We start from the raw sequence: 27,367 nt of genomic DNA on the forward strand, positions 1-27,367 counted from the left end.
ATAGAGTAGATTTGAAAAATGAATAGCCAAAAATTTCCAAATTTACTGAAAAATATTCTATGCCTCCAACAAGTTCTATGAACTTGAAGTAGAATAAATGTAAAAAGAACTATTAATAGGCACTTTCTAATGTTATCAGAAACAACAACAAAAAGAGAATCTCAAATGCAGCAAGAGAGCAGTAACTCCCTATATATAAGTGAGCCTCAATAAGATTAACAGCTAATTTCTCACTGGAAACAATGGAGAAGGCAGTGCAGTGACACATTCAACAACCCAAGTGCTAAAAAGACTATCTGTCAAGAATTCTATATCCATAAACACTATATTTCAAAAACGAAGAAGGAAGTAAGACATTCCTGGTTAAATAAAAACTAAAAGAATTAGTTGTTAGCAGACCTGTCCTGCAACAAATGCTAAAGAAATACTTTAGGCTGAAATGAGAGGACGGTAGACAGTAACTTGAATCCACATGAAAAATAAAGACCATTGGTAAAGGTAGCTATAAGGGTAAATATAAAAGACAGTGTCAATGTATTTTTTGTTTATAACTCTCTTTTTCTCCTAACTCATTAAAATGTAGTTGCATGAAACGATAATTATAAGTGTGTAGATGTATAATTTGTAGATTTCTGTAGACATATAACGTAGAAAGATGTAATTTGACAACAGCACACAAAAGAAGGGAGAAGACAGCTATAGAAAAGCAAAGTTTGGGGATACTATTAAAGTTAAGATTGTATTAATCTGAATTAGATTGTTAAAAAATAGGATATTAATTGTAATCCCTAAGGAAACCACTAAGAAAACAAGTGAACAAAATAAAGTAATATGAAAAATATAATTAAATTGCATACTAGAAAATATCTATTTAACACAATAGAAGGCAGCAATAGAGCAATAGAAGAATAACAAAATGTAAGACATATAAGAAGCACAAAAAGTCAGGTGTGAACTGAAGAAACCATTCATTATATTAAATTTAGATGGATTCAAAAGTTCAATCAAAAAGCAGATATTGAAAGAATGGACAGAAAATGTGATCCAATTAAGTGTTATATAAAAGAGACATGTTTTAGATTAAAATACACAAATAGTTTAAAAATAAAATTATGAAAAAATGTATATGATGAAAGCAGTTATAAAAGGAGAGCTGGGGTGGTACACTAATACCAAGTAAAATAGGCTTTAATACAAAAATAGGCTTTAACACAATTGTCTCTAATTTCTAGAGACAAAAAAAAGACATTTTACAATGATGAAAATGTCAATCCATTATAAAGATATAACAATTTTCAACATATATGCACTTAAAAATATATCCCAAAATATATAAAGCAAAATCTGGGCCAGGTGTGGTGGCTCATGCCTGTAATCCTAGCCCTCTGGGAGGCTGAGGCAGGAGGATTGCTTAAGGTCAGGAGTTTGAGACCAGCCTGAGCAAGAGTGAGATGCTGTCTCTATAAAAAAAATAGAAAAATTAGCCAGGCATGGTGGTGCACACCCCTAGTCCCAGCTACGTGGGAGGTTGAGGCAGGAGAATCGCTTGAGCCTAAGAGTTTGAGTTTGCAGTGAGCTCTAATGATGCCATAGCACTGTAGCCTGGGTGAGAGAGTGAGAATTTGTCTCAAAAAAAAGAAAGGCAAAAACTAACAGAATTGAAGGGAGAAAAAGATACACTTCAGTACCCCACTTTCAATAATGTACAGAACTAAATAGAAGGTCAACAAGGAAGTAGAAGACTTGAACAACACTACAGAACAACTATACCTAACAGACTCTACAAAACAATAGAACACATGTTCTTATTCGATGAATATGGAACATCATCCAGATTGACTGTATGTTAGGTCAAAACAAGCTAAAACAAGTCTTAATCAATTGGAAATGATGGGGTTCATACAAAGTATGTTCTCTGACCATAGCGAGATGAAATAAAAAATCGATAACAGAAAGAAATTTGGGGAATTCACAAATACATGGAAATTAAATGGCATACTCCTAAATAACAAGTGGGTCAAATAAGAAATCACATGGCAAATCAGAAAAAAAACTTCAGGATTTATGAAAATAAATACACAACATACCAAAATTTATAGGATGCAGTGAAAGCAGTGCTCAGAAGAAAATCTATTGCTACAAACACCTATATTTTTAAAAAAGAACAAACTAAATGAAAAACAAGGAAGAAGAAAATAATAAGCTATAAGAGAAAATAAACAAAATACAGAATAGAAAAGCAATAGAGAAAATAAACAATACCAAAAGTTAGTTTTATTTTTCAGGATCAACAAAATTGATAAACCTTGATATAGAATTATCAAGTAAAAAGGAGAGAAGATTGAATTACTAATAATTGGATGGCCCACCTGCTAAACTGCACACTCCCTAAAAGCACAGCTGTCATAGTTGTCTTGCCCACTACTGTACCTTCAGCACATATTACTTCAGTGTCTGGCACAAAGTAGGTGCTCATTAAATACTTGTTGAATGAATGACTGAATGGGTACAGCTCAGTGAAATACAGTGACTTCCTTAAGTTCATGCATTTGTAACATTCAATCTTCACATCACATTAATTTATGATTTCCAAATGAGGGCTTTGCCACTTGCATCATATCTGTTAGGCCTTCTGCATTTGAACCTTTTACTACCAATGTGCACACTAATTCTATTTTGTTTCCTCTTCTTTAAACCTCATATCAAAGAAAACCTCTCTGGTATTTGGACAATAGCACATTTTTTTAAAAAAGTTTCAAGTTATCTGATGTGGCTTTAAAATTTCCTGTTAGAAGATTAAGATAAATGTGAGTTAGGGACACAAAGTTCCAGAGCTCGATTATGAAGATTGATAAGAAAGATTTCTTTTTGGCAAATATTTTTCAGTAATTGTTGCAGACTGTGGTGATTTCATAGCCAGCAGGCTAGTCCTCCTTTTATCTTTCTTAATAGCAATTGGGGTCCATTCAAGCACTCACCTTTGTCCACGTAGTCATGAGTTTCAGGAGCAGTAGATCCCATCCTGTAACTCAGAAGTTGAATCCTAACTGGTTCAGATAACCACGGTGACATCAATTTTACGCCAGGAATGGGTTTAGGAAAGGCCAGTAAGGCATAATATCTAACATTTGTTGAGCACCAACTTTCAGTCACATATTATTTTGTTATCAGTGTATTGGCTCATTACATTTTTACAACTACTTTATGGGGTAAGTATAAACATTATCTTCATTTTAAGTTAAGAAATTTTAAGGAAAATTAAAATAACCTGAACTTGATTATTCTAGACTTGATGGCTCCTGGTAAAGAGGAATTGGGTAGATTATCTGGAATGGACTTTCTTGGAGACATGCTGCATCTAGGCGAGAACATTGAGATTACTAAAGGTTCTGGTTCTTATGTGAAGAATTGAAGGAATATACTCTAATAATTAGAATATAAATTGTCTACAGTTATTTACTTCTTCTTTACTGGTTGTTTTTGTGTCTGCATGTGATTCTTGGAACAGATACAGCCATTTTGTGCCTATCAGTGCAAACAACGGCAACTAATACACAGGAATAGCAAAATAGAAATGGGGATAACTCTTGGGTTCTTGAAGTGTTGAAAGCACCATCTATGAATCTAAAACTAGATGATAAGCTTTGAACCATGTTGAGTCAAATTATCTGGTATGTACAAACACATGCATAGTAATTGACACAGACACCTTACTACTGACTTTCTCTTTTCTTTTTATTTATTTATTTATTTTTAGTGTATTATGGGGTACAAGTGTTAAGGTTACATATATTGCCCATGCCCCCCTTCCCCCTAAAGTAAGAGCTTCAAGCGTGTCCATCCCCCAAACTTTGCAAATCTTACTCGCTGTGGTTATATACACCCATCTCTTCCTCCCCCCTCCCACCCTCCCAACACTCGATAAATGTTACTCCTATGTTACTCCTACGTCCACTTAGGTGTTGATCCATTAATACCAAGTTGCTGGTGAGTACATGTGGTGCTGGTTTTTCCATTCTTGAGATACTTCACTTAGTAGAAGGGTTCCAGCTGTATCCAGGAATATACAAGAGGTGCTATATCACAATTGTTTCTTAAAGCTGAATAGTTTCCATGGTATACATATACCACATTTTATTAATCCACTCATGAATTGATGGGCATTTGGGTTGTTTCCACAGCTTTGCAATTTTGAATTGTGCTGCTATAAACATTCGAGTGCAGGTGACTTTTTCATAAAGTGACTTTTGATCTTTTGGGTAGATGCCCAGTAGTGGAATTGCTGGATCAAATGGTAGATTTACTTGTATCACTTTGACGTATCTCCATATTGCTTTCCACAGAGGTTGAACTAGTTGGCAGTCCCACCAGCAATGTAGGAGTGTTCCTCTCTCTCCGTATCCACGCCAGCATTTGTTGTTTGGGGACTATTTGATAAAGGCCATTCTCACTGGAGTTAAGTGATATCTCATTGTGGTTTTGATTTGCATATCCCTGATGATTAGAGATGTTGAACATTTTTTTCTTATGTTTGTTGGCCATTATTCTGTCTTCTTTTGAGAAGTTTCTGTTTATATCTTTGCCCATTTTTTGATAGGGTTGTTTGATTTTTTTCTTGCTGATTTTCCTGAGTTCTAAATAGATTCTAGTTATCAGCCCTTTATCAGATATGTAGCTTGCAAAAATTTTCTCCCATTCTGTGGGTTGTCTGTTTGCTCTCTTGACAGTTTCTTTGGCTGTGCAGAAGCTTTCTAATTTGATCAGGTCCCATTTGTTTATTTTTGTTGCTGTTGTGTTTGCCTTTGAAGTCTTCTTCATAAATTCTTTGCCTAGGCCAATGTCTAGAAGAGTATTTCCAACATTTTCCTCCAGAATTCTAATAGTTTCACATCTACGGTTCAAGTCTGTTACCCAGCGTGAGTTGATTTTTGTGAGAGGTGAAAGGTGTGGGTCCTGTTTCAGTCTTCTACATGTGGCTATCCAGATTTCCCAGCACCATTTATTGAATAAGGATTCTTTTCCCCAGTGTATGTTTTTGTCTGCTTTGTCGAAGATTAGTTGGCTATATGAGGATGGTTTTATATTTGTGTTCTCTGTTCTGTTCCACTGGTCAATGTCCCTGTTCTTGTGGCACTCCAAAGCTGTTTTAATGATTATAGCCTTGTAGTATAGTTTGAAGTCTGGTAAATTGATACCTCCTATTTTGCTTTTATTTCCTAGGATTAATTTTGCTATAGGGGGTCTTCTCTGGTTCCATATGAAGCGTAAAATTATTTTTTCTAAATCTGTGAAAAATGATGATGGTATTTTGATAGGGATTGCATTGACTCTGTAGGTCACTTTGGGTAGTATAAACATTTTAACAATGTTGATTCTGCCGACCCATGAGTATGGTATAGTCTTCCATCTGTTTACGTCCTCTGCTATTTCCTTCTTCAGTGTTTCGTAGTTCTCCCTGTAGAGGTCTTTTACCTCCTTAGTTAAATATATTCCAAGGTACTTTATTTCCTTTATTACTATTTTGAAGGAAATTGAGTCTTTGATTTGGTTCTCACTTGTACTGTTGTTGGCATATATGAATGCCTCTGATTTCTGTGTATTGATTTTGTATCTTGAGACTTTACCAAATTTATTTATCAGATCAAGGAGTCTCTTGGTTGAATCCTTGGAGTTTTCTAGGTATAATATCATGTCATCAGCAAAGAGTGAGAGTTTGATCTCTTCTGCTCCCATTTGGATGCCCCTAATTCCACTCTCTTGTCTGATTGCTATAGAGAGGACTTCCAGAACTATGTTGAACAGAAGTGGAGATAGTGGGCATCCCTGTCTCGTTCCAGTTCTAAGTGGGAATGCTTTCAATTATTCCCCATTCAGTATGATGTTGGCTGTGGGTTTGTCATATATGGCTTGTATCATTTTTAGGTAAACCCCGTCTATGCCTATTATATAGAGTGTTCTTATCATGAAAGGGTGTTGAATTTTGTCAAATGCTTTCTCTGCGTCTATTGAGAGGATCATATTGTCTTTGTTTTCGCTTCTGTTTATATGTTGAATTACATTTATAGATTTGCGTATGTCGAACCATCCCTGCATCCCTGGGATGAAGCCCACTTGGTTGTGATGAATTATTTTCTTGATAAGAACCTGGATTTGATTGGCTAGGATTTTGTTGAGAATTTTTGCATCTATATTCATAAGGGATATTAGTCTGTAGTTTTCTTTTTTGTTGCATCCTTTCCTGGTTTTGGTATCAGGGTTATGTTTGCTTCATAAAATGTGTTGAGGATGATTCCACCCTTCTCGTTGTTGTGGAATAATTTCTGCAGGATAGGCACCAATTCTTCTTTGTAGTTGTGGTAAAATTGGGATAAAGTCCTGGTCCGGGACTTTTCTTTTTAGGAAGGGTATTTTATTGCTGTTTCAATTTCAGTACTTGATATTGGTCTGTTCAGGAATTCTATTTATTCCTGGTTGAGCCTAGGGAGGCTGTGTGTTTCTAAGAAATTGTCCATTTCCTCTACATTTTCCAGTTTGTGTACATAGAGGTTTTTGTAGTATTCATAAATTATATCTTGTATCTTCGTGGCATCAGTTGTGATTTCTCCTTTATTGTTCCTGACGGAGCTTATTAGAGATTTTTCTTTTCTGCTTTTCATTAGTCTAGCCAATGGTGTGTCAATTTTGATAATTTTTTCAAAGAACCAACTTTTTGTTTTATTAATCTTCCGTATACTTTCCCTGTTGTCAATTTCATTTAGTTCTGATTTGATCTTAATGATTTCACTTCTTCTGCTGGGTTTCGGGTTGGGCTGCTCTTCTTTTTCCAGCTCTTTGAGACAATTCATTAGGTTGCCTATTTGTGATCTTTTGACTTTTAGATATAGGCATTTATGGAAATAAACTTTCCTCTCAGGACTGCTTTAGCTGTGTCCCACAGGTTTTGGTAACTTGTGTCACTTTTGTCGTTTAGTTCAAAGAATCTTTTGATTTCCATCTTGATTTCCTCGTTTATGAAATGATCATTCAGCAGAAGGTTGTTCAGTTTCCATGACTTTGTGTAGTAATGAGGACTCCTGTCAGGATCGATTTCTACATTTATTCCATCGTGGTCTGAAAAGATACATGGTATAATTTCCATTTTTTTAAATTGTTTGAGACATGCTTTGTGTCCTAAGATATGGTCAATCTTAGAGAATGACCCATGAGCTGGTGGGAAGAACGTATATTCAGTGGTTTGGGGGTAGAATGTCCTGTAAATGTCAGTCAGGCCCATTTGTTCTTGAGTTCTGTTTAAGTCCATTATTTCTTTGTTGATTTTCTGTTTGGAGGATCTGTCCTGTGCTGTCAGTGGGGTGTTAAAGTCTCCAACTATTATGGTGTTGTTTATACATTTGTTTAGATCCAGTAGAGTTTGATTTATGAATCTGGGTGCACCAAGGTAAGGTTGGGTGAATATATATTTAGAATTGTTGTGTCTTCTTGTTGAACTGTACCCTTCACCATTATATAATGACCTTCTTTGTCTTTTATTACTTTTGTTGATTTAAAAACTAAGTTATCTGTAATCAGCACCGCCACGTCAACTTTCTTTTGGCTTCCATTTGCTTGAAATATCTTTCTCCACCCCTTTACCTTTAGTCTAATGACATTCTTGCAGGTTAGATGTGTTTCCTGAAGGCAGCAGATACTTGACTTATGTTTTTTTATCCATTCGGCCAGCCTATGTCTCTTGAGTGGGGAGTTCAAGGCATTCACATTTATTGAGATAACTGATAGGTAGGGCAGATTTCTGTTCATTATGTTGGGTTAAACTTTGTTGCTTTATTTCCTCTCTTGAGCCATTGTGGTATCTGGGCTATGATCATTAGCTTTGAGTAGATTTACATTCGTGAGTGTTTATTGTGCTGATCCGTGGGTAACACTGTTTTGAGTACTTCTTTTAGGGCTGGTCTTGTCTTGGTGAATTCCCTCAGTCTTTGCTTATCTCAGAATGTCTTTATTTCTCCTTCATATACAAAACTTAGTTTTTCAGGGAATAAGATTCTAGGCTGGGCACTGTTCTGTTTCAGAAGAGTGAGAATGGGGCCCCAGTCTCTCCTTGCTTGTAAAGTCTCATTAGAGAAGTCTGGTGTTATTCTGATTGGCTTTCCTTTGTATGTTACTTGCTTCTTTCATCTTACAGCTCTTAGAAGGTCCTCTTTAGTTGATATTTTGGTCATTCTGATGACTGCATGTTGTGATATCTTCCTATTTGCATTGAGTCTCCCAGGGGTCCTCTGAGCTTCTTGAACTTGTATATCAAGATTTTTAGCAAGGCCTGGGACATTTTCCTCTATTATATCTTCAAACAGCTTGTCCAACCCTTGAGTGTTGTCTTCTTCCCCTTCTGGTAACCCTATGACCCTCACATTAGGTTTCTTCACATAATCCCACAGCTCTTGTAGGCATTGCTCTTTTCTTTTGTTTCTCTACTCTATCTCTGTGACTGATTTATTTAATTGGAAGGTGTTATCTTCAATCTCTGAGATTCTTTTTTCTGTTTGATCTACCCTGTTCTTGAGACTTTCCACTGTATTTTGTAGTTCCCTGAATTGATTCTTCATTTCCAGGAGTTTGGTTAAACTCTTCTTCATTGTACTGATTTCTTTAGTGAATTTTTGTTCCAGGTTCTGGAGGCTTTTTGTGGTTTCTTTGTGTTGGTTATGGAGTTGTTCTTGCAGGTTGTTTAATTTTCTTATGTCCACATCTGAAATTCCTCTTCCGTCATTTTGGTTACCTGATTTTGGTTGGTGTCCATTTCTAAGGGGCTGGTGCTCCTCTTTGGGGGTGTGGTTTCCGTTTGGTTCCTCATATTTCTGGAGTTCCTTCACTGATTTCTTCCCATGTCGATCAGTTGCTGCTTCTTTCTTTTAGGTTTTTGTTTGGGTATTCACACGCCTTGTTTAGTTTCTGAGCCAGTAGGTGGTGTCTGTGGGTGAGATTCGACCACTCCCTGTATGATGAGTCAGTAGGTGCCATGAAAAGGGTGTGAAGAATGTCCTCCCTGTCAGTAGGTGGCGCTTGCTTGGAGGAACAGGTATACTGTTGTTTTTGTGCCCTGTAACCTGCTCTTGTTTCTCTAGAGAGGCACTCTAGTGCCTCAGGTGGTCGGTAGGGCCCTGGGACTTCCAGGTGTGTCCTTTTCTTCCCCTTAGTGAGGGCTGGTCTGGGAATAAGTCTGGGTGGAGCTGGGTTTAGTAAGCCTGCCCTCAGTCACCACCAATGCCATTAGCAGAGGTCAAAGTTCTGTTCTCTGCTTCCAGGAGAAGCTGTCAGGAAGGGGCTGGGATGGCCCCGCCCAGTCAGAAAGTCTACATGTGGGGGTGGGGCTGTCTGAGACCTGCAGTCTGGAGCAGGCCTCGATTCTTTCCACCCTCCCCATCTCCGTGGCTACTCCTGGGCCTCTGCCAGCAGGCCAGACCTCACGCCACCAGCCCTCCCCTGCCTGTGATGCTGGCCGGGAGGTTCCCTGCACAGGAATGCCACCTGGGCTGGGTGCACTGCCTCCCTTTGGGAGGAGGGTTGCCCTCTAGGATGTTGATTTTCCCCGGAAGGCACATACACCTTAGTAGGCTGTTCACGTTTATCCCTTCTGTGCCCCGGGCAATGCGAGAGCTCAGTGCACAGGATCTGGTCTGCAGGTCTGACCTTTGGGCCCCAGAGTTCAAACTATATCCCCACCAGGGAGAAGAGTGCCAGTCCCAATTCACCCACGGGGAGCCCAAGCTGAGTCTATGTCTTTCAGCCTCAGGGTCTGCCCTGTTCTCCTGGGATCACCAGGCCAGCAGCACCTGGGAGGGCTGGCAGACAGGGAGCTCACCATATGAGTTTCCCTCAGTCAGCTGTAGGGCCCCAAAAGGGAAGGTCCCGTTCCCTGAAGGTGCCTGCGGCTGGTGGCTATATTGTCTGTCTTGGCAGCCGTGGATAGGGTCGGGGGAGGGGAGAAGGAGGCAATATGGCGCCTGCTGCGTGGCTCGGGTCTGTGCACAGGGAGGTGCCCCACGGTAGTTGGGAGCCTGGTGACACATCCGCTATAGGCTTACCACTCGCTGGCGGTCGCCATCTCTGGGCTGGTGTCTGTAGGTCTCTCCACCTGCTGGGGAGCCCATTAGCACTCCCAGATGCTGGGGAGGGGAAAGTTAACTTCTCCACCTACCCTTGCCGCTGGTCTCCATGCTGCTCTGGAGGTCTCTGCTTCCAGTTCTCCACAACTTTCTCCCGTGGAGTCTCCCGTGGTCTCAGGTACCCCTCCTTCCAACTCTCATCCGCTGTATGCTCGTCTTCTTGCTTCTTTCTTTTAATTGCTGCTAGGATCTGTCTTTTCTGCAGAGACACTCTGTCTGGCAGTGTTTCTCGTCTGCCATCTTGATTCCTCTCCCTGACTTTCTCTTTTCCAGAGATTGTGATTCTTTATTGTTTTAGTCAACTGACACACGGTTTTCTGTTTCTTACAGCAAAAGTTATTCTTGTTATTATTGGAATGCAAAGAAAAGTTAAAATATATTAAAGATGAGTAAAAAGATATTAAAGATGCTCTGGAACCAGCCTGAAGAGGAATCTCAATGTCTAAGAAGTAACAAACCAAACATTAATAAACAAACAGGAAGATCCTGCTTCCATATGGTAGTATTATCTACCCCACTCCCACAAATGCATACACACATGGGCCCACACTATTAATTAGAACTATACCATCTAGACCAAAGAAAACCCAAACCTAGCCAGTAAATTAGGCCAGGTGTGGTGGCTCACGCCTGTAATCCTAGCACTCTGGAAGGCCAAGGAGGGAGGATCATTTGAGCTCAGGAGTTCGAGACCAGCCTGAGCAAGAGAGAGACCCCATCTCTACTAAAAATAGAAATAAATTAATTGGACAACTAAAAATATACAGAAAAAATTAGCCAAGCATGATGGCACATGCCTGTAGTCCCAGCTACTCGGGAGGCTGAGGCAGAAGGATTGCTTAAGCCCAGAAGTTTGAGGTTTCTGTGAGCTAGCCTGATGCCAAGGCACTCTAGCCCGGGAAATAGAGTGAGAATCTGTCTAAAAAAAAATACCACAAAACAAAAAACAGTAATTTAAAGATCTATAAGAGCCATTAAAAGTAGTTGTATTGTGGAAGAGAATCACTAGCTGGAGAAGTTACTAGCATGAAGACGAGTTTTCCCAATATTATTATGGCTTTGCCTCCAGGACTGCTGCACAGTGTTTGGTTATAAGTAATGAATTTCCAACAGAAACCCTACAATTTTTCTGACTAGAGAAACCAGAGAAAATGTGTTAGTTTAGGTCCTCTGAGAAGCAGGCTCCAATAAAGGATTAGACATGCAATATATTTATCAGGGGAGATGCATTTGAGGGAAAATGAAAGATGATTCAGAAAACGATGGCAGAGTCCTTATATTATATAACGTGCCTTAGGATGTAGCACGGCTCTAAAAATGTTTGTCAAGACGGAGAGGGATCATCAAACAACGCTGCCTATCAGAGGAATTCCACATTGCCTAGAAATAAGCCTCCCTCAGTATCCTTTCCAGCTCGCTCATTGGCTGGGAGGAAACTATGAAAAGATTGGCTTTGTTGTAAATGTGGTGATGAAGTTTGGGGGCAAAATCTGGGGTTGTCAGACCTTCACAGGTAAAGATCTGAAAGGACCATTTTCATAACCGACAGGCAAAGAAATCAAAGAAATGGTAGTGTAATGATTAACTTTATGTGCCATAAAAAATAGATATACATTCCATCTGTCTATCTTATTGGTTCTGTTTCTTTGCAGATCCCTGACTAGTGCAGTAGTGACCAGAGAAAGATATAAAAGTTCCAGAAAGGAGAGAGGCAGGGAATGGGTTCAAATGTTATAAAACACTCAGGCTGGCCCCTGGAAAAGGCACGTGCAGGACAGAGGACAGACTCAGAGCAATGCAACAAAGGCTAAAAAGATTAAAATAAGATTTGTATCACTATATTGATCAGGGCTCATCAGATAAACAGAACAAATAAGATATATATATATATATATATATAACATATATATTTACATACACACACACACATCTGCCCTCTGCAATCTGGAGACCCAGAAAAGCTGGTGGTATAAATCAAGTACAATTTCATCCAAATCTGAAGGCCTGAGAATCAGGAGTTGATGATATGCATTCTAGTCTAGGTCTGAAGGCTAAGAACAGGAATGCTGAGAGCAGAGAAGATTAATATTCCAGTTCAATCAATCAAGCAAGAAGATACAAATTCTGTCTTTGTCTGCCTTTTGTTCTATCCAGGCCCTCGATGGATTAGATGATGCCCAGCCACACTGGGGAGGTCAAACAGTTTTACCGAGCCCACTGATTCACATGTTAATTTCATCCAGAAACACCCTCAAGACACATTTTGAAATAATGTTTAGCCAAATATCTGGGCACCCTGTGATCCAGTCAAGTTGACACATAATATTAACTGTCATAACTACCCACAGAAGTTAAGAGAGTCCCATTTTGAGTCTAATGGGTATTTGGGGACTAAAACAAAAATGACAACATATTTTAAAGAAATAAAGACATATTTAGAGAAATATTGCAGAAGTCAAAAGGACAATGCATTAGAAAGTCACAAATATTTTAAATATGAATATGCTTAATAACATAGCCTCAAAATACATGAAGAAAAAATTGACAGATTTTAATGAAGAAATAGGCTGGTCAAGTTTTAATTGTAGTGTTTTCCTGATGGTATTTTTTTGTATTGTCTTGAAGAATTTGTAATTTGTTATTTTTTCTTTAAATGTTTGATAGATTGGGACATAAAACCATCTGAACATGAGGTTTTTGTTGTTGTTGTTTTTGTTTGCTTTATTTCTTTCCCAAGGAGGGTGTGTTTAATCATATAGATTCAATTTATTTAATAGTTATAGAACATTCTATTTTTTTGTGTGTCATTTTGTTTCATTTTTGGAAAAGGCATTTGTCTAGGATGTCTAGGATGTGTCAAGTATATTAGCCTACAGTTATTCATAATATACTATCATGATTTTTATGTCTACCTTGACCTCTTAAACTTTCTGGTGAATTCACTTTCCTCAAATCTTGAAGTTAAGTGAAGTCCAGTTCATTCATCAGAAATATTTTAAAACATTTGAACTTCAAATTGGTTGGGCAGAGGAAACATAAAAGTCCCTGAACATCTTCTACATAGAGGCTTTTCTCTCACTAGGTAAGTTAGGTGCAAACAGATCCACAGGTAAGACAAGCACTCCTGCTCAAGTTCATTATGCATCTATCAAGCAAGTCCAGGCCCTGGCCTACCTAAAATTTCTAAGTTACATTGGCCATTTTTACACCATTGTTTTTGAGAGTAGTCCCCCAAAATATTTTGTGTGTGTGAGAAGCCTGGGATTAATTCACGTAAAATACTGCGTGTGGTTAACCATTGTATCTTCACCTTCTTTTACTTTCAAAAACAGTCAAATTTTTCACAGTCCAAGTTTACATATACATGAATACCATCTCTTATCTTCCCCATCTCAGGTTAAGAAGAAGAAACACGCTAGCTCACAGTTTCCAAACTCATATTTGTGTTTTAGGAGATGTTCCACTGAAAAGGAAAATTAGAAAGTTCAAAGAGTTAGAGAGGAGGGAGGTTGGAAAGTGTTTACAACTGGAAATCCCCCACTCACGGTTATCTTTATTGACTCTTTATGATTAACCAATTTGAAAACACATGCACCTGTGATTTAAATATAATTTTTTCAACTTTCATGACTTGTATTAATTTAGCGGAGGAGGAAGCATCCTAAATTGAAGTCTTGAGTTACAAGAAGATTAAAAGCCACTCAGAAACCTATCTAACTCATTGAAAGAAAAAAAAATTAAAAAATGAAGAGCAGGTTGTCTCAGGAAATCGTCTTAGGTCGGAAGCTTGTGGTCCCTGCGAACATGTGCCACCGAAGCATCCTGCCGCAGCTGCTGTCTGATTTGGGCGGCGCATCCGGTCTTCTCTGTACCGCTTTGCATCTAGCTCGCATTACCTCATCTTCATTTCCTTTCCGAGCCCTTCGCCCGGATTCTTCATATAAGGTCACACAGGAAGGAGAGCTGCGTTGAATTTTGGTGCCCTGGATGACTTCTTCCAACCTTGTCCAGGCACTGATTTCTCTAAGCCTTAGTTTTCTCAATTGAACAATGAAATATTAATGAAAAATCTCTGCCCTATGGCTATTGCTTAATTTCTAATATATTATTTATGAAATAAGACATAAAATATCTCTGAAAAAGTGGAAAGTTATATACAATATTATTGTTATGTGTGTTTTATAAGGGGGTTGAAAAGAGTTTATTTGCACAAGTTTTGTTTATGTTTCTTTATGTGTTTCTTGGCTTTAGAGAGTTAAACCCATCAGGGCTGACCACACAAGAAGTTTGCTTACATATGTGGATAAACTCTCTGACCCCCAAATTTCACTCACATGGCATCTTGACCATCTATATTATACTTTGATCTGTTCTATTTCACATGTAGAGATATCTGCCTTTGGCTTAACAAATATTGATTAGTAGTGTCAGCATAAATTTGTTATACCTAAGAGGACATGCTCACAAGTCAAAGGCATGCTCTTAAGAATTACAGCAGGACAACAGGTGTCAGCTAGGGCGGTGCCAGGCACCCCCTATTCATTACGAAGTTAAGTTGATTCCTTTCTCAAATCTAAGAGAGATTTCTTACACTTAAAAGATAGAGTTGTGGAAGAGGAGGAAAGATTAATGAAGAAAAAATTAATATTGCAACAAAGTTCAGTCTCTCAAGGAGAACTCTGAAGAGCATGGGCCCCACTGGATATCTATGAGGCTCACCAATAACTACGTTCTTGGTAATTTGGCTGCTTTTCTGTTTGTGGTGACCGCCTTCTCCCACTGACCCAAGAGCTGATTTCAACAAAGTATCTTGGCTGCCCCATAAAGACAAACAGAAAAAATGACTTCAGAATAAAGGTAACAGATTTTGATCAATGTCATAATATTTAAAGATATTTATTGTCTTAAAATAAGATGTCTAGATATCATTTTTCTGTGCCCACTGGCCATACATGTGTATATATACACACACATTTATAAATGTATATATAATATCTGTTTACCTGATTATGGTTGAAGAAGCAAAAACTCTTGAGTACATAAGCAAGAGTCCCAGCCCTGTGAAACCTGTGAGAGGCAGTTGGAGGAGATTGCAGCTTCCTCTGTCTGCTTCTCAGAGACACATTACATTGCGTCAGCAATTATACTGTGACTTCTCAGTCATTATCTTTGAGTGCCTTACGAGAGGAAATTTCTCTTTCCATAACTTGAATCAAACTCTCACTTCCTTACGCATCCTTGAGTGCCTAAAATATACCAAACACTATGTTAAAAAAATAATTTTCTAATTTGTAATTTTTTCTTTATAAATTAGATGTAAATATTTTCAGTTTACAGATAATAAAGCCAAAGCTCCATCGATTTGTGTGACTCCATTCCAAAGTCACACAGGTGACAAATGCTTGCATCCATATTCACATGCACGTTCCTTTGTGTATCACCCAACAAATACTTGTTGAACTCCTATGTTCTGGGCTCTGATGGGTACTAGAGAGTCACTGTTAAACATGGCAGCATGGTCCCCGGTCTTGAAAGACCTTACTTTTTAGTAGCAGGAGAGAGACAATAATAATAATGATTTTAAAAGCTTATAAAAATAGACAAACTTCAAAATTTCAGATACCAATATGGTCTACAAACTAAAAGAGAGTGAGATAACGATGGGGGCTGTTTACATAGCTGGCCAGGGAAGGCCTTTGGAGGACATGCTATGTAAGGTTAAATAGAAATGAGAAGAAAGAGTTAGAAAAATCTGAGAGCAGAAAGAACAGGAAACAAGAACACACCCTATAAAAGAAAAGGAGTTTATCTTCTTTAAGGAACAGAATAAAGGTCAATGTAGTTAGTTGGCCTGTAGACAGCATGAAGCAAAAGATGGAAGGTGATTATCTGTGTGTAAAACCTGCACTGTTTTCATAATGTTAACTTGCCTGGAATGTTCTGGAATATGCAAACTTCAAGGATAGCTAGTATCCAGCTACAGAAATATCTTAACACTTGCATGGGAATCACTACAGGGGAGAAAGTACATTAGTAAATGGTAAAACTGGACCATGATGTCCACGTGAGTCCAGTCAGCTGGAGCAAAGTCCTTTGCCTGTGGAAAAGACACATGGCAAAAGTTGTCAGTGTCTGTAAGGATATTTTCATTCTGTTTCTTTAGGCCCCACACACTTGGAACAGTTCAAATAATATTACAGATTTATAACAGTGATATTATCTCATGCATTCTTCACCACAGTCACGTATAATTACTGGCAGAATGTGGATGTTAAATCAGACCTCCCAATTCTAGGAGAGTAAATAAGCATTTAAATTATGTAAGTTGCTTTAAAGTAAAGAAGATAGCAAAAGCATTAGCAATAGCTTCTGCTGTTTCTCTAAGTATCAACTCTAACTGCTCTTTTGTCATTCATCAGCAGTGTTCAAGTGTACACTTGCTATCCAGTGGCAGTCTGTAGTCATATTTCTCAACCATACAATCCTGCAAACCTCCATAAATGTCATCCTATATTTTAGAACTTTACATTTTACACTTATTTTTCATTAATTGTTCACTCATTCAATGAGTGTGCATTGAGCACATACTAGGTTCTAGTTACTATGGCAGGTGTCAGAGACACAGAAAGAACAGTCAGACAAAGTCCTTGGCCCAAGCAGCTTACAGTGTAGTAAGGGAAGTAGATATAAACAATGACATAATATCAGATACTGACAGTGATATAATGAAAGATAAAGGTATGTAGAGGCATAGAGTGTGAAGTTCTATTTTACATATAATGGCAAGGAAAGATCTCTCTGAGCCAGTGGCAGTTGAACAGTGGATGAATTAAATTAAATGGAGAGCTAGATATGCAGGTAGACGGAAGAAGAATCTTTTGGAGAAAATTTAAAGGCCCTGTGGTGGCATTGTGCATGGCATTTTTGTGAAACAGCAAGGAGGTTACTGTCAGAGAGGGTGGTGACTAATAGGAATACTGGTAGGAGCAGTAGCCAGGGGCCGTATTATGTATAAAGTCTTCCCTACTCTAAGAAGGTCTTTGGGTTTTATGGTACTTTTGATAGGAAGCGTTTGGGGGCTGAGGGAGTAGAAGTTGAACATCTCACCAAAATGTGACTTTATTATGAAACAAGCTGCTATGTAGAAAAGGTGCTAAGAAATTGACTGAAAAATACAGTGGAAGCAAAGAGAACCTTGAGGAGCAACATGTACCTCTCTGTGTCTTAGTAGACAAAGGCATCTCATGACCCAAATATTAATAACTGCTATGGATGACAATTTCCAACCACCCTAAGCATACCATTTTTGACAAGACTTTATTCAGAAAACAAAATGACTTTCCTCTAAAGAACTGGTATTAATGATAAAATGTATTGCATCAAAATTATTAACCACAGTGGTATTTTGATTCCCCCCTTTAAATCACCATACATAAACATTATGTATTCATTTTGTGTTGACCATAATAACTTATCTGGATGAGGTTGACAACATGGCAATATATTTTTTATAGTAATCAAACTCCAAATGTCTGAAGCCTTAATATCAGTCTCCAATCCCTGGCCGTGCCTGGTTGCCAGCTGGTGGCCTGCTGGGAACTGGCTACACATCACCAACTAAGCTCCTCCCTCCCCCCCCCCCACGCTCCCCCTCCTGCCTTCCCCTCCCCTACCTCCTTGCCAATCCATGAAAAAACTGTCTTCCATGAAACTGGTCCCTGATGGCAAAAGGTTTGGAAACTGATAAGGGAAAAATAGAAGACATTACCGAGGTGAAATAATGGCAATCTAAATGACAGTAAAATAAGAAAAGAAAATTAGCAGGAGATAAATGAAACAGATAATTCAAGATAAACAATTTTAGAACAGAGCAGGGAAGTTCCAGACCACAAGCTTTCTATTTCCTGCAACGACTTACTAGATGGCACCTTAAAAGGACCAGTCCCCAGGGAAGAAGTGAATGACATACTTGTAACCGTCAATTCATAGCTTCATAAGCAAAACTCTTCCAGGCTGGAAAGAGACCCATGGGAACAGAGGTCTTAAAATTCTTATTCAACAATAAATCTTCTGGCTGCAGTGTCAGGTACATAGCAAGTGGCTAATAAATATTAGTTGTTAAATTTATGAATAAATGAGTGAATGGGACTCCCCTCCTCCCCCCAAAAAGTTGCACTCTTCTCCAAATTATTTCCGTCTCAAAGATAGGAATCCCTGACTTTTAATTCCCTTTACTTAGATTGTGCTGTCTCCTAAATTATTTGTGTTGTTTAAAAATGTAAGGACAGATGATTCTGGGGAAATCCCAGTTGCCTGTTAATACTACACCTACAGCTGTGAGAAAGGATATTTCAGACACAGGGAAAACCCACACCTCACCACAACACACTGTGTGTCGTCTGGGCCAGTGGAGCACAGATGAAAGAGAACTGGCACAGCTGAGCGAGTAAGAGGTAAAAGGAAGGGGGTGGAGACACCCTAACGGAATATAAATGCTAGGGTGCCTCAGAGAGCCAGAGACTGAAAGAGCGCTCCAGCAAAGACTTTCGCCGTAGAGTGGCTTGACTTGAGATTAACCAGGGAATCTTGATAATGATGAATTCTGAAAATGATTTCACAACAGAAAACAGCTCTTTGCATCTGGAGAGAGGAAAAGAAAGTAAGTCGGATCTGATTTCTTATACACTGGTAATATCTTTCCATATGATATATCATGGTAGTTAAAGAAGATATACTGCTAATCTCTCTATATGTGATACATAGTGGTAGTTAGGGAAGAAAATGAGGCTTTGTCTTTTAGGGAACTTGGTTAGGTTGTATTTCGGGGAAGAGGTAAGTAAATACTTCTTTACAAAAAGATGGGATAACTGAGATGAGAGGAGGCTACAAAGGTAATTCCAAATCTTTAAGGACCTTTTTCTTTGTTTCAGTTTACATCATTTGAATTTTTCGATTTAATTAGGAACCTTTCTGCCATAGCCCAGTTGTTCTCTATCATTTTTCCACTTCTACCTGTACATGTTCTAGAAAGTGTTGCTTCTCTTTATGGAAAATTCTGTTTTCCATATAAGCAATTACATTTGTGGTCGCCTTCCTTTGTATCTTTGTGTGCTTTCTGAGTGCCTCATCCTGTGTTCTCACCACAGCATCCTTCAGTTGCTAGAAACATGCAGGTTTCCAATCTTTGGGAGAATAGCTACATAAACATCTGAACATTCACAGTGCAGTGCTCAATGGTGATTTATTAGGAGAATGTCACAATATAATCCTCGAACATACAATCTTCTGCTTTAGGATTCTTTGTAGGACTCTTTGCCTCCAATTCATCTTGCTATTTTACCTTTCCGATAACTGGTTTCAAATTCTACATGAGCCCCCAATTTTTTTTTTCCTTTTCTTTGTTTTCCACCAAAAGATGATCATCTTACACATTTTCCTCTCTTCTATTTATTTATTCTATCAACATATCTATTCTAATTTCCTATTGCCAGAATTTTTCCCATCGTTTTTCTACACCTTGTTTCTGTAAGGTTTTCTTGATTTTTTTCATTTATCCTTCTTCCTTTTTAATTAATGAGGTGCCTTAAAGCACTACCAGTTAGGAATTAGAGTTTATCTATAAGCAAGAGCCAGCCAGTAAAAAAGGGGTGTGTTAGAAACAGCAGAGCAAAAACAATCTCTGAGGAAGGGATTTTTTTTCTAAGTTTCTAAGTGTATGTCTACTAGAATGGTTTACTTTAGAGAAGCATCAATTATCTCTGACAAACACATCCTCTATTTAATAAAATAAAATTAAGTGTGGCTAACAAACGCAAAGCATGCAAATTTTTAGCTAACCAGATAGGCTATAACTTCATGGCTTAGTTGAGCTGCCAAAAAAAATTATTATAATAAAACTACTCAATAAATAGAAAGCATAGTTGAAAGAAGAAGAACCTAATGCAGAAATGCTTAACTTTTCCTGAGATCACTCCAATTTTCTGTTGAAGGTCTAATTTATGCTGCCTTCATAGTTGCTTTATTAGTATGAACAAGCATGGGCATCACCCTTAGTTGATTCAACAGGTAGTAAATAGGTGGATTTATTTTCAACTTCTTCATTAATGGACAGGGCCTGTAATTAGGGTGAAAAGTGCTCTGTTGGGGGAAATGTTTTGTTGCCTAGGTGATAAATCAAACTGAGGGTAACAATAACCTTCTCAAATGGGAACAAAGTAACATCTGAGAGTCATTTCCACAGCTTAGCACTGGGTGAGCAATGGGCTGAGCGAGGCTCTGGAGTCCACAAGTTATCTGGACATGTCAGAACTTGCCAGGAGCCAGAGCTACTGTTGGCTTGAGTCTAAGTCGCATTATTGACTCTCTCATGGTGAGAAGCGAAACTATACCGAGCTCTGAACTTGCTACCCTATCTACCAAAGGCAGCTTCCAGAGGTAACTGTATACGGGTGAAAAAAAGAATATTTGCTTTGAGAAGCTGAGAGAAATAGAGCTAGATAAAAGTGAAGTAAAGGCTTCTTTTGCAAAATATGAATGCAAATCTACACTGGGAAAAAGAACCCCCAGACGAAGCAAAAGTTTATGTTGACAGCCAGTGCAAGATAAATTACTATGAAAAAGACCACCCATCTCCATCCAGTTTAACTTTAGAGAAATGTTTTAAGGGAAAAAAAATACATGAATTTCAAGATATGTCATATGTAGGCATCCTTTAGTTATGAAAATCATCCATAGGACAGGACTGTTTTGCATTTTGAGACTTTTTTCATTGTCAGTTATCATTGGAGTAGCCATTTTACTCAGTGTTTGAAAACATAAATAAGGACCTGTATGCTCCTCCTGCGGTCATATTTTAAGAATCCTCATAGCTTATCAGAGTCAGAAAATTCCCTTCTCTCGTTTTCAATGTATTTACTTACATTCTATCACAGATGTCCTTCTAGGTCTTTTGTTTTTGTTTTGGTAACTAAGAATCATCATTAACATCATATTTCTATTCTAAATTCTCCCACATAAATATTTCTTATGTGTCAAAAAATTCTTCCTACTTTTTTTCACCATTATACAGAATAGTAAATAAAAAAATCAGCTTCTACATGATATTTGGTTGATAATATTGTTATGCTTCCTCTGTTATTTTAACTTCTCTTGGAAAATTCAAATATTTGACTGTTCATTCACATATGATTTTTAATTGAGGTATAATTTACATACAACAAATGCATAGATCATTACTTAATGAGTTGTTTAATGTACAGTTTAAGGCATAGATCATTATTTAATGAGTTGCTTAATGTACAGTTTAATGAGTTATGACAGTTGTATGACCACAAGGCCAATCAGCATTTGGGTATTTCCATCACTCCAGGGAGTTGTCCTGGTCCCCTTTCCAGTTAAATTACCTTTTCCACACACACAAAGGCAGCCACTGTTCTGATTTCTGCCACCAGAGCTCAGTTCAACTATTCCTAAATGTCTTAAAAATGGAAATATATATTATATAATCTTTTGTGGCTGGATTTTTTTTTCACTCAACATAACTCTTTTATTTGAGATTCATTCTTTTTTTTTGTATGTAAGCTGCTTTTTAAAAAATTGCTAAGTAGAATCCCCTTGTATGTAGAGACCATAAATTGTTTTTTCATTCTTTCATGATGAATATTTCAGTTATTTCTAGGATTTGGCTCTTAAGTATAAAGATACTACGAACGTTCTTGTACAAGGCATTTTATGAACATATTTTCATTTCTCATTGGGATATGCATTGGAGTAAAGTTTCTAAATCATAGAGTAGGTGTATATTTAATTTCATAAGAAATAGTTTCCAAGGTGTTTTTCCAGTTTACTTTCCTACCTGCAATATATGAAAATTTCAATTGCTCCACATGGCACCAGCTTCACCAAAAAGTACTGTTAGGTGTTTTTATTTTTAATTTTTAACCATTTTAGTTTTAGATATTTATATTTTAATTCAACATTTCACTTTATTATATTATCCATATTTATCCCATTCACATCATTTCTCCTACAAGGAGGTTAAGGGATTGTGCCTAGGCTGTTCTTTTTATGTGTCTTCTAGGGCAGTAGGGTGTTTAGTAAATGTTCTGATTGTGATTAAAGCAATAAAAGTACATACTTAGAATTTCACAGCTTCTAAGTAAGTGTGTGTATGTGTGTGTGTGTGTGTGTGTGTGTGTGTGTATAGTACTAAGTACATATGTTGGGGAGATATTTTGTGTTCTTAGCATTATGCTTGAATTGTTTCATTTCTATCCAACAAGAAACTGTCCAAATTCACTCAAAATTTCTGGAAAATTAAGTTAGAAATTTCATGTAAGGAAATGGGGAAATGCATTACTTTTTAAAATTTAAATGACTCCAAAGAATATAATATGTATTTATTTAAAAATGTCCCTATTGTACTTCTGTAGTTTACCTGAATTCATCATCAACTTTCTTCCTTACAGATAATGCCACCAGTGTCCACTTTGAAACACATCATGAAGGGTCCCTCCAGGTTCCTGTCCCATGTGCTGTCATGAATGTGGTTTTCATCACCATTTTAATCATAACTCTCATTGCCTTATCAGGTGAGTCTGTACTTCACAAATTCTTTCAAAGCCTCCTTGATATAAGTATTCATACCCAGCAAAAATTAATATTTCCTTAGTCTAGTTAGTCTTAAATTATGATTAATTTAGGATCATCCCATATACCAGACATGGCCAATTTCCTCATCAATACTAAATATAATTCTACATTCCTTAGATGATTAATGCCATACTTTTATAAGTATTTTATAAGTATTAAAGGTGTCTATGATTTATACATTACTATAGATTAAAATCACACTTGAAAAGATGTTTGCATCTAGAATGAAGGGGGCTGATTTGTGTTCTAAATTAATAGATATTTAGTTAGAAAAAAATGTGGACTTCACACTCATTACTGGTAGAGAAAATAATATCTAAAGCTGTAGATTAATCAGGAAGTGGACAGTCTTTTGTTTTTTATCTCAAAGGCCACAGAATGGTAGTTCTGAATAATTAAGACTCTGTCTAGAAGCTCCCAGTCAGTAATGATATGATAGTCAATCCATATAGCTATACTAAGATACATTGTGTCTTTTACAAATATGAACTTTTACCATTTTATAAAACATTCTCACCCATAAATCTTTCCTTATTTTGAGTTAGTTCCCTGATATTACTCTCCTTCATCTTCCAACCTAGTGTTATATCTACTGCATCTTTAAATTACTCTATGTCTACATTCAGATTTAAAACCTTACTTGAAATTTTTAATGCACTTTATCATTTCTAGTCCAAAAGACTATTTTCAGGATTTTTCTATTTTTCTGTCACTTTCTCACATTGTGGTCAAACGGATATCTTCTTATCTTCATACCCTATGTAATGATGATTAAGCACAATGAAATATCAGATAAGGGGAGAACTGGCATTCTTCTTACTCTTTTCAGAATTCTCCTTTTTGACTCTCATCCTTTATCATCACCTAGCACAGCACAGCATCTCTGCACTAGTTTTGCATGCTATAGTTATTTGGTTTCTCTTGTTACTATAATAATATAAACTATTTTCCTGTCCACAGTGGGCCAATACAACTGTCCGAGCCAGTATGAGTTCCGTGTTTCTTCGTGCCCAGATGACTGGGTTGGCTACCAGAAGAAATGCTACCTTTTCCCCACTGTAACAAAGAGCTGGACCTCAGCTCAAGATGCTTGTTCCAAACATGGTGCTACTCTTGCTGTCATTGATTCTGAAAAGGACATGGTAAGATTCAAAAATAATTTCATGAAATATTGTTATTTTATTTTGTATAACCAATCTGTAGTTTCCTTCTGTTTCTATCTAAGTGAAAACATTGTGCCCATCTCACCTGTAGGAAAGTTTAGTCACAGAGAACCATATTATCACTTTCAGGTCAAAATGAGAGTTCAATTCAGTATTCTAAATTTGACTTGATTGCTCAGCTCCAAAGACCAGAAATACAAATGAGCGTGTCCTACTACAACAATTTAATAATAAATAATCAGATGTGTTGTCATGCTTCATATTGAAGCTTTTAAGAAACAGGAATTATTATATACTTACCTAAAAGGTTGTTTAACATAACAACTCATTTGTCCTTACTTTAAGATCTTCCTAAAACGACATGTGGGTGGAACCGAACACTGGATTGGACTGAAAAATGAAGCTGATCAGACATGGAAATGGTCAGATGGCAAACAATTTAACAACTGGTAAGTTTCTAGAAGTCTCTTTATTCTCCCCAGGATGGCACTCCACGAAAACAATTTTCCTGGCCAGGTGTGGTGGCTCACGCCTGTAATCCTAGCACCCTGGGAGACTGAGGCAGGTGGAACGTTCAGGTCAGGAGTTCAAACCCAGCCTGAGCAAGAGCAAGACCCTGTCTCTACTGAAAATAGAAAGAGATTAATTGGACAACATTTTAGTATATATTTTAATATAGAAAAAATTAGCCAGGCATGGTGGCACATGACTGTAGTCCCAGCTACTTGGGAGGCTGAGGTAGAAGAATCGCTTGAGCCCAGGAATTTGAGGTTGCTGTGAGCTAGGCTGATGCCACGACACTCTAGCCTGGGCAATAGAGTGAGACTCTGTCTAAAAACAAAACAAAACAAAAAAACAAAAACAATTTTCCTTTTCTCCTTTCAAAGCACTGTTAGGTATGAGCAAAGTTCTAACAATCTCATTTGAATACTTTTATGCTTTGGAATTAAAGCATAAAGAAAGATAGGGTTTATTGTTAGCATTTGTCTTTGTCCACTTAGAATCCATACAATAAGTGTTTATGGTAATTTTTTCTCAGTAAACTCTGTGTGAGTAATAGACCCAATTTGGAAATATTCCAAGAATAATTATGATGATGTAAAGCCCCCAACATTTCCAATGTCATACTTATGTTTTACTAATGAGATAGCTGCTGGAAAAGAATTGCTTCTGAGTCTTTCACAGTTTTCATCACCAAAAACATAAGGAGCAATATTTTCAATGCTTCTATGAGTTTCTATGGATCTGAGAGAAAACTTGCTCTAGAATTAAAGTTACTGATTCTATTTTCATTACCCATGGTTAAACTACATTTTAAAGTCTGAAGAACATTTTAGAAGTTTGGTGTTTATCTTTTCCATGGGAAAACTCGGAGTTGAATAAATTTCTAGCTATCTTAACAGAGTTTCTTAATATGTGTCCTATGGTCCCATATCCACAGAATGGGTTCAGGAACCATAAACCCCCTAAAACTGTATGCACTGGTGTGCAAGGCTGCTGAATGTATATGATCCTAAAGAATTGTTTGTTTAAGGATCTGTGAACTTAAAAACAGCCAAGAATCACTCCTCTGGTGACATGCCAACCAAATGAATGGAGCACTTTTCTCCAAACTTCATGTTGTCTCCATATACTATTCCTTTCAATTCTTGTCCATTGTCTCTACAGATTAGTCTATGATTATTTGACTGGCAGACTTGTTACTAAGGGGGGAAAAAATACAGAGGTCACCACTAAGACAAAGTTTATTATCATGTAAATGAACAAAAAACCGATGAACTGAAAATAAATCTAACTTTCTTTATTGTTTGGCAGGTTCAACCTTACGGGATCTGGAAACTGTGCTTTTCTGAAAAGCACAGAGGTCAACAACAGAGAATGTGAAAAGAATTTACACTGGATATGTAGCAAACCCTGTCAATAATGAGGAAACGTACTTACTTACAGACTATTGCAGCATGGAACTAAAGGAAATCTGTATCAATGGATGTTGCTCTATAGTCAGAACTTTTCCACACAGACTTTATGCCAAAACTTTGTATTACCTTGGAAATATTCTTTCAAAGAGGACTTTTGTAAAAAAGGAAAGAAATTCCAGGACAATTTGCATTGTGGACTTTTTTCTATCATGAGCTGAAAACATCACAGATTGACTGATAATGATGGCCAAGAATAAGAAGAATGACTATAAAACCTTTCAGATGCACTTTATATATATTCTTTTTTAAATTCAGAAATAGTAAAATAACTAGGTTTAGAGTTATTATTTATTGTTGAATGACTACCAAAAATAAGCATCCTTCATGCATTTGCACTATTTGAAGGAGTTAAACAGTGGTACTAAAAACTGCATGTAAACAAAGGAAATTGTGAATTCTGACGTGTTCAACTCAGGAAGCATTTATAAGTAGACAAATGCTTATGAAACTAAGCTTTGTAATATTTCTCACTTTTTGGAGAAATGTGCCAAGTTACTTGTTATTTTCTTCTCCCAAAGAGTGGGATAATTATGTATTTTTTTCACATCCTCAATTGTAGACTGGTTCTTTTTCAATAGTACATATTTCTTTGCCTTTGAAACCTTCTATACAGTGTTTTAGAGAAAAAGCAAAAGCAAAGAATATGAAGATATTTGTAAAGCAGACAAAAAGTGTTGGAAAATGTGCAATATGTGATGTGGCAAATCTCTATCAGGAAATATTCTGTATTATTCAAACCTAGAATAATACTAGTCATAACTGATAATAAGTTTGTGACTTTCATAATCAATTCTAACATGTGCAATACTTCATTTTAAGTGTTTTTTATGTGCAATAAGTGTGTCTGTTTGTATTTTGTATTTTGTACAATTATAAGCTGCTTTTATGTTTGTGAAAATAAAAGTAGAATCAATACAATGGTTTCCAAGAAGTGTCTATTCCTTAAGATACATTAAAAATTATATGCCATATTAGAAGGCAGAAAACAGAATATTCTTTAAAACAAACAAACAAATCCTAGCTATAGTAAAACTTTAGTTTTACAACATGGTTTATACATTTCAAATTGTTTTCATATGTGTGTATTCTAAAGGACCATATCCATTTTTCAGCATATAGCAGATGCTCATTAATAATTAGTACTCATAAACAATGCTTTGAAAGTATCTTGTTCAATTCTGAAGTGCTATATATATTTTAGTTATTTACATAAAATAATTCACTAGAAATGAGACACTGCATGATCTTCATGGGATATTTCAATCAGGAAAAAACTTGATTACCTTTAAAATTGTTTCATAAATGTGTTTTGCAATATTCTTTCTCTGGAAGTTGGAAATGTATTATATGTGTAGTATCTTTAAACTGTTCTCAGCAGCATGGCATATAGGGAAGAAAGTTGGATTTTAGA

General features: G+C 37.0%; 1 protein-coding gene across 1 annotated transcript; it reads left to right on the top strand.

The window, feature by feature from the left end:
* Positions 1 to 18,616: 18,616 nt before the first annotated feature.
* On the top strand, positions 18,617 to 26,876 carry CD69 (CD69 molecule). Its single transcript, XM_012739983.3, has 5 exons — positions 18,617 to 18,822; positions 22,631 to 22,753; positions 23,775 to 23,956; positions 24,323 to 24,426; positions 25,793 to 26,876. The coding sequence occupies exons 1-5, from the start codon at positions 18,756 to 18,758 to the stop codon at positions 25,899 to 25,901; spliced, it is 585 nt and encodes a 194-aa protein (XP_012595437.1). The 5' UTR covers positions 18,617 to 18,755; the 3' UTR covers positions 25,902 to 26,876.
* Positions 26,877 to 27,367: the final 491 nt, after the last annotated feature.

Source organism: Microcebus murinus, chromosome 10 (genome assembly GCF_040939455.1).
Source record: "Microcebus murinus isolate Inina chromosome 10, M.murinus_Inina_mat1.0, whole genome shotgun sequence".
Lineage (NCBI taxonomy): Eukaryota > Metazoa > Chordata > Mammalia > Primates > Cheirogaleidae > Microcebus > Microcebus murinus.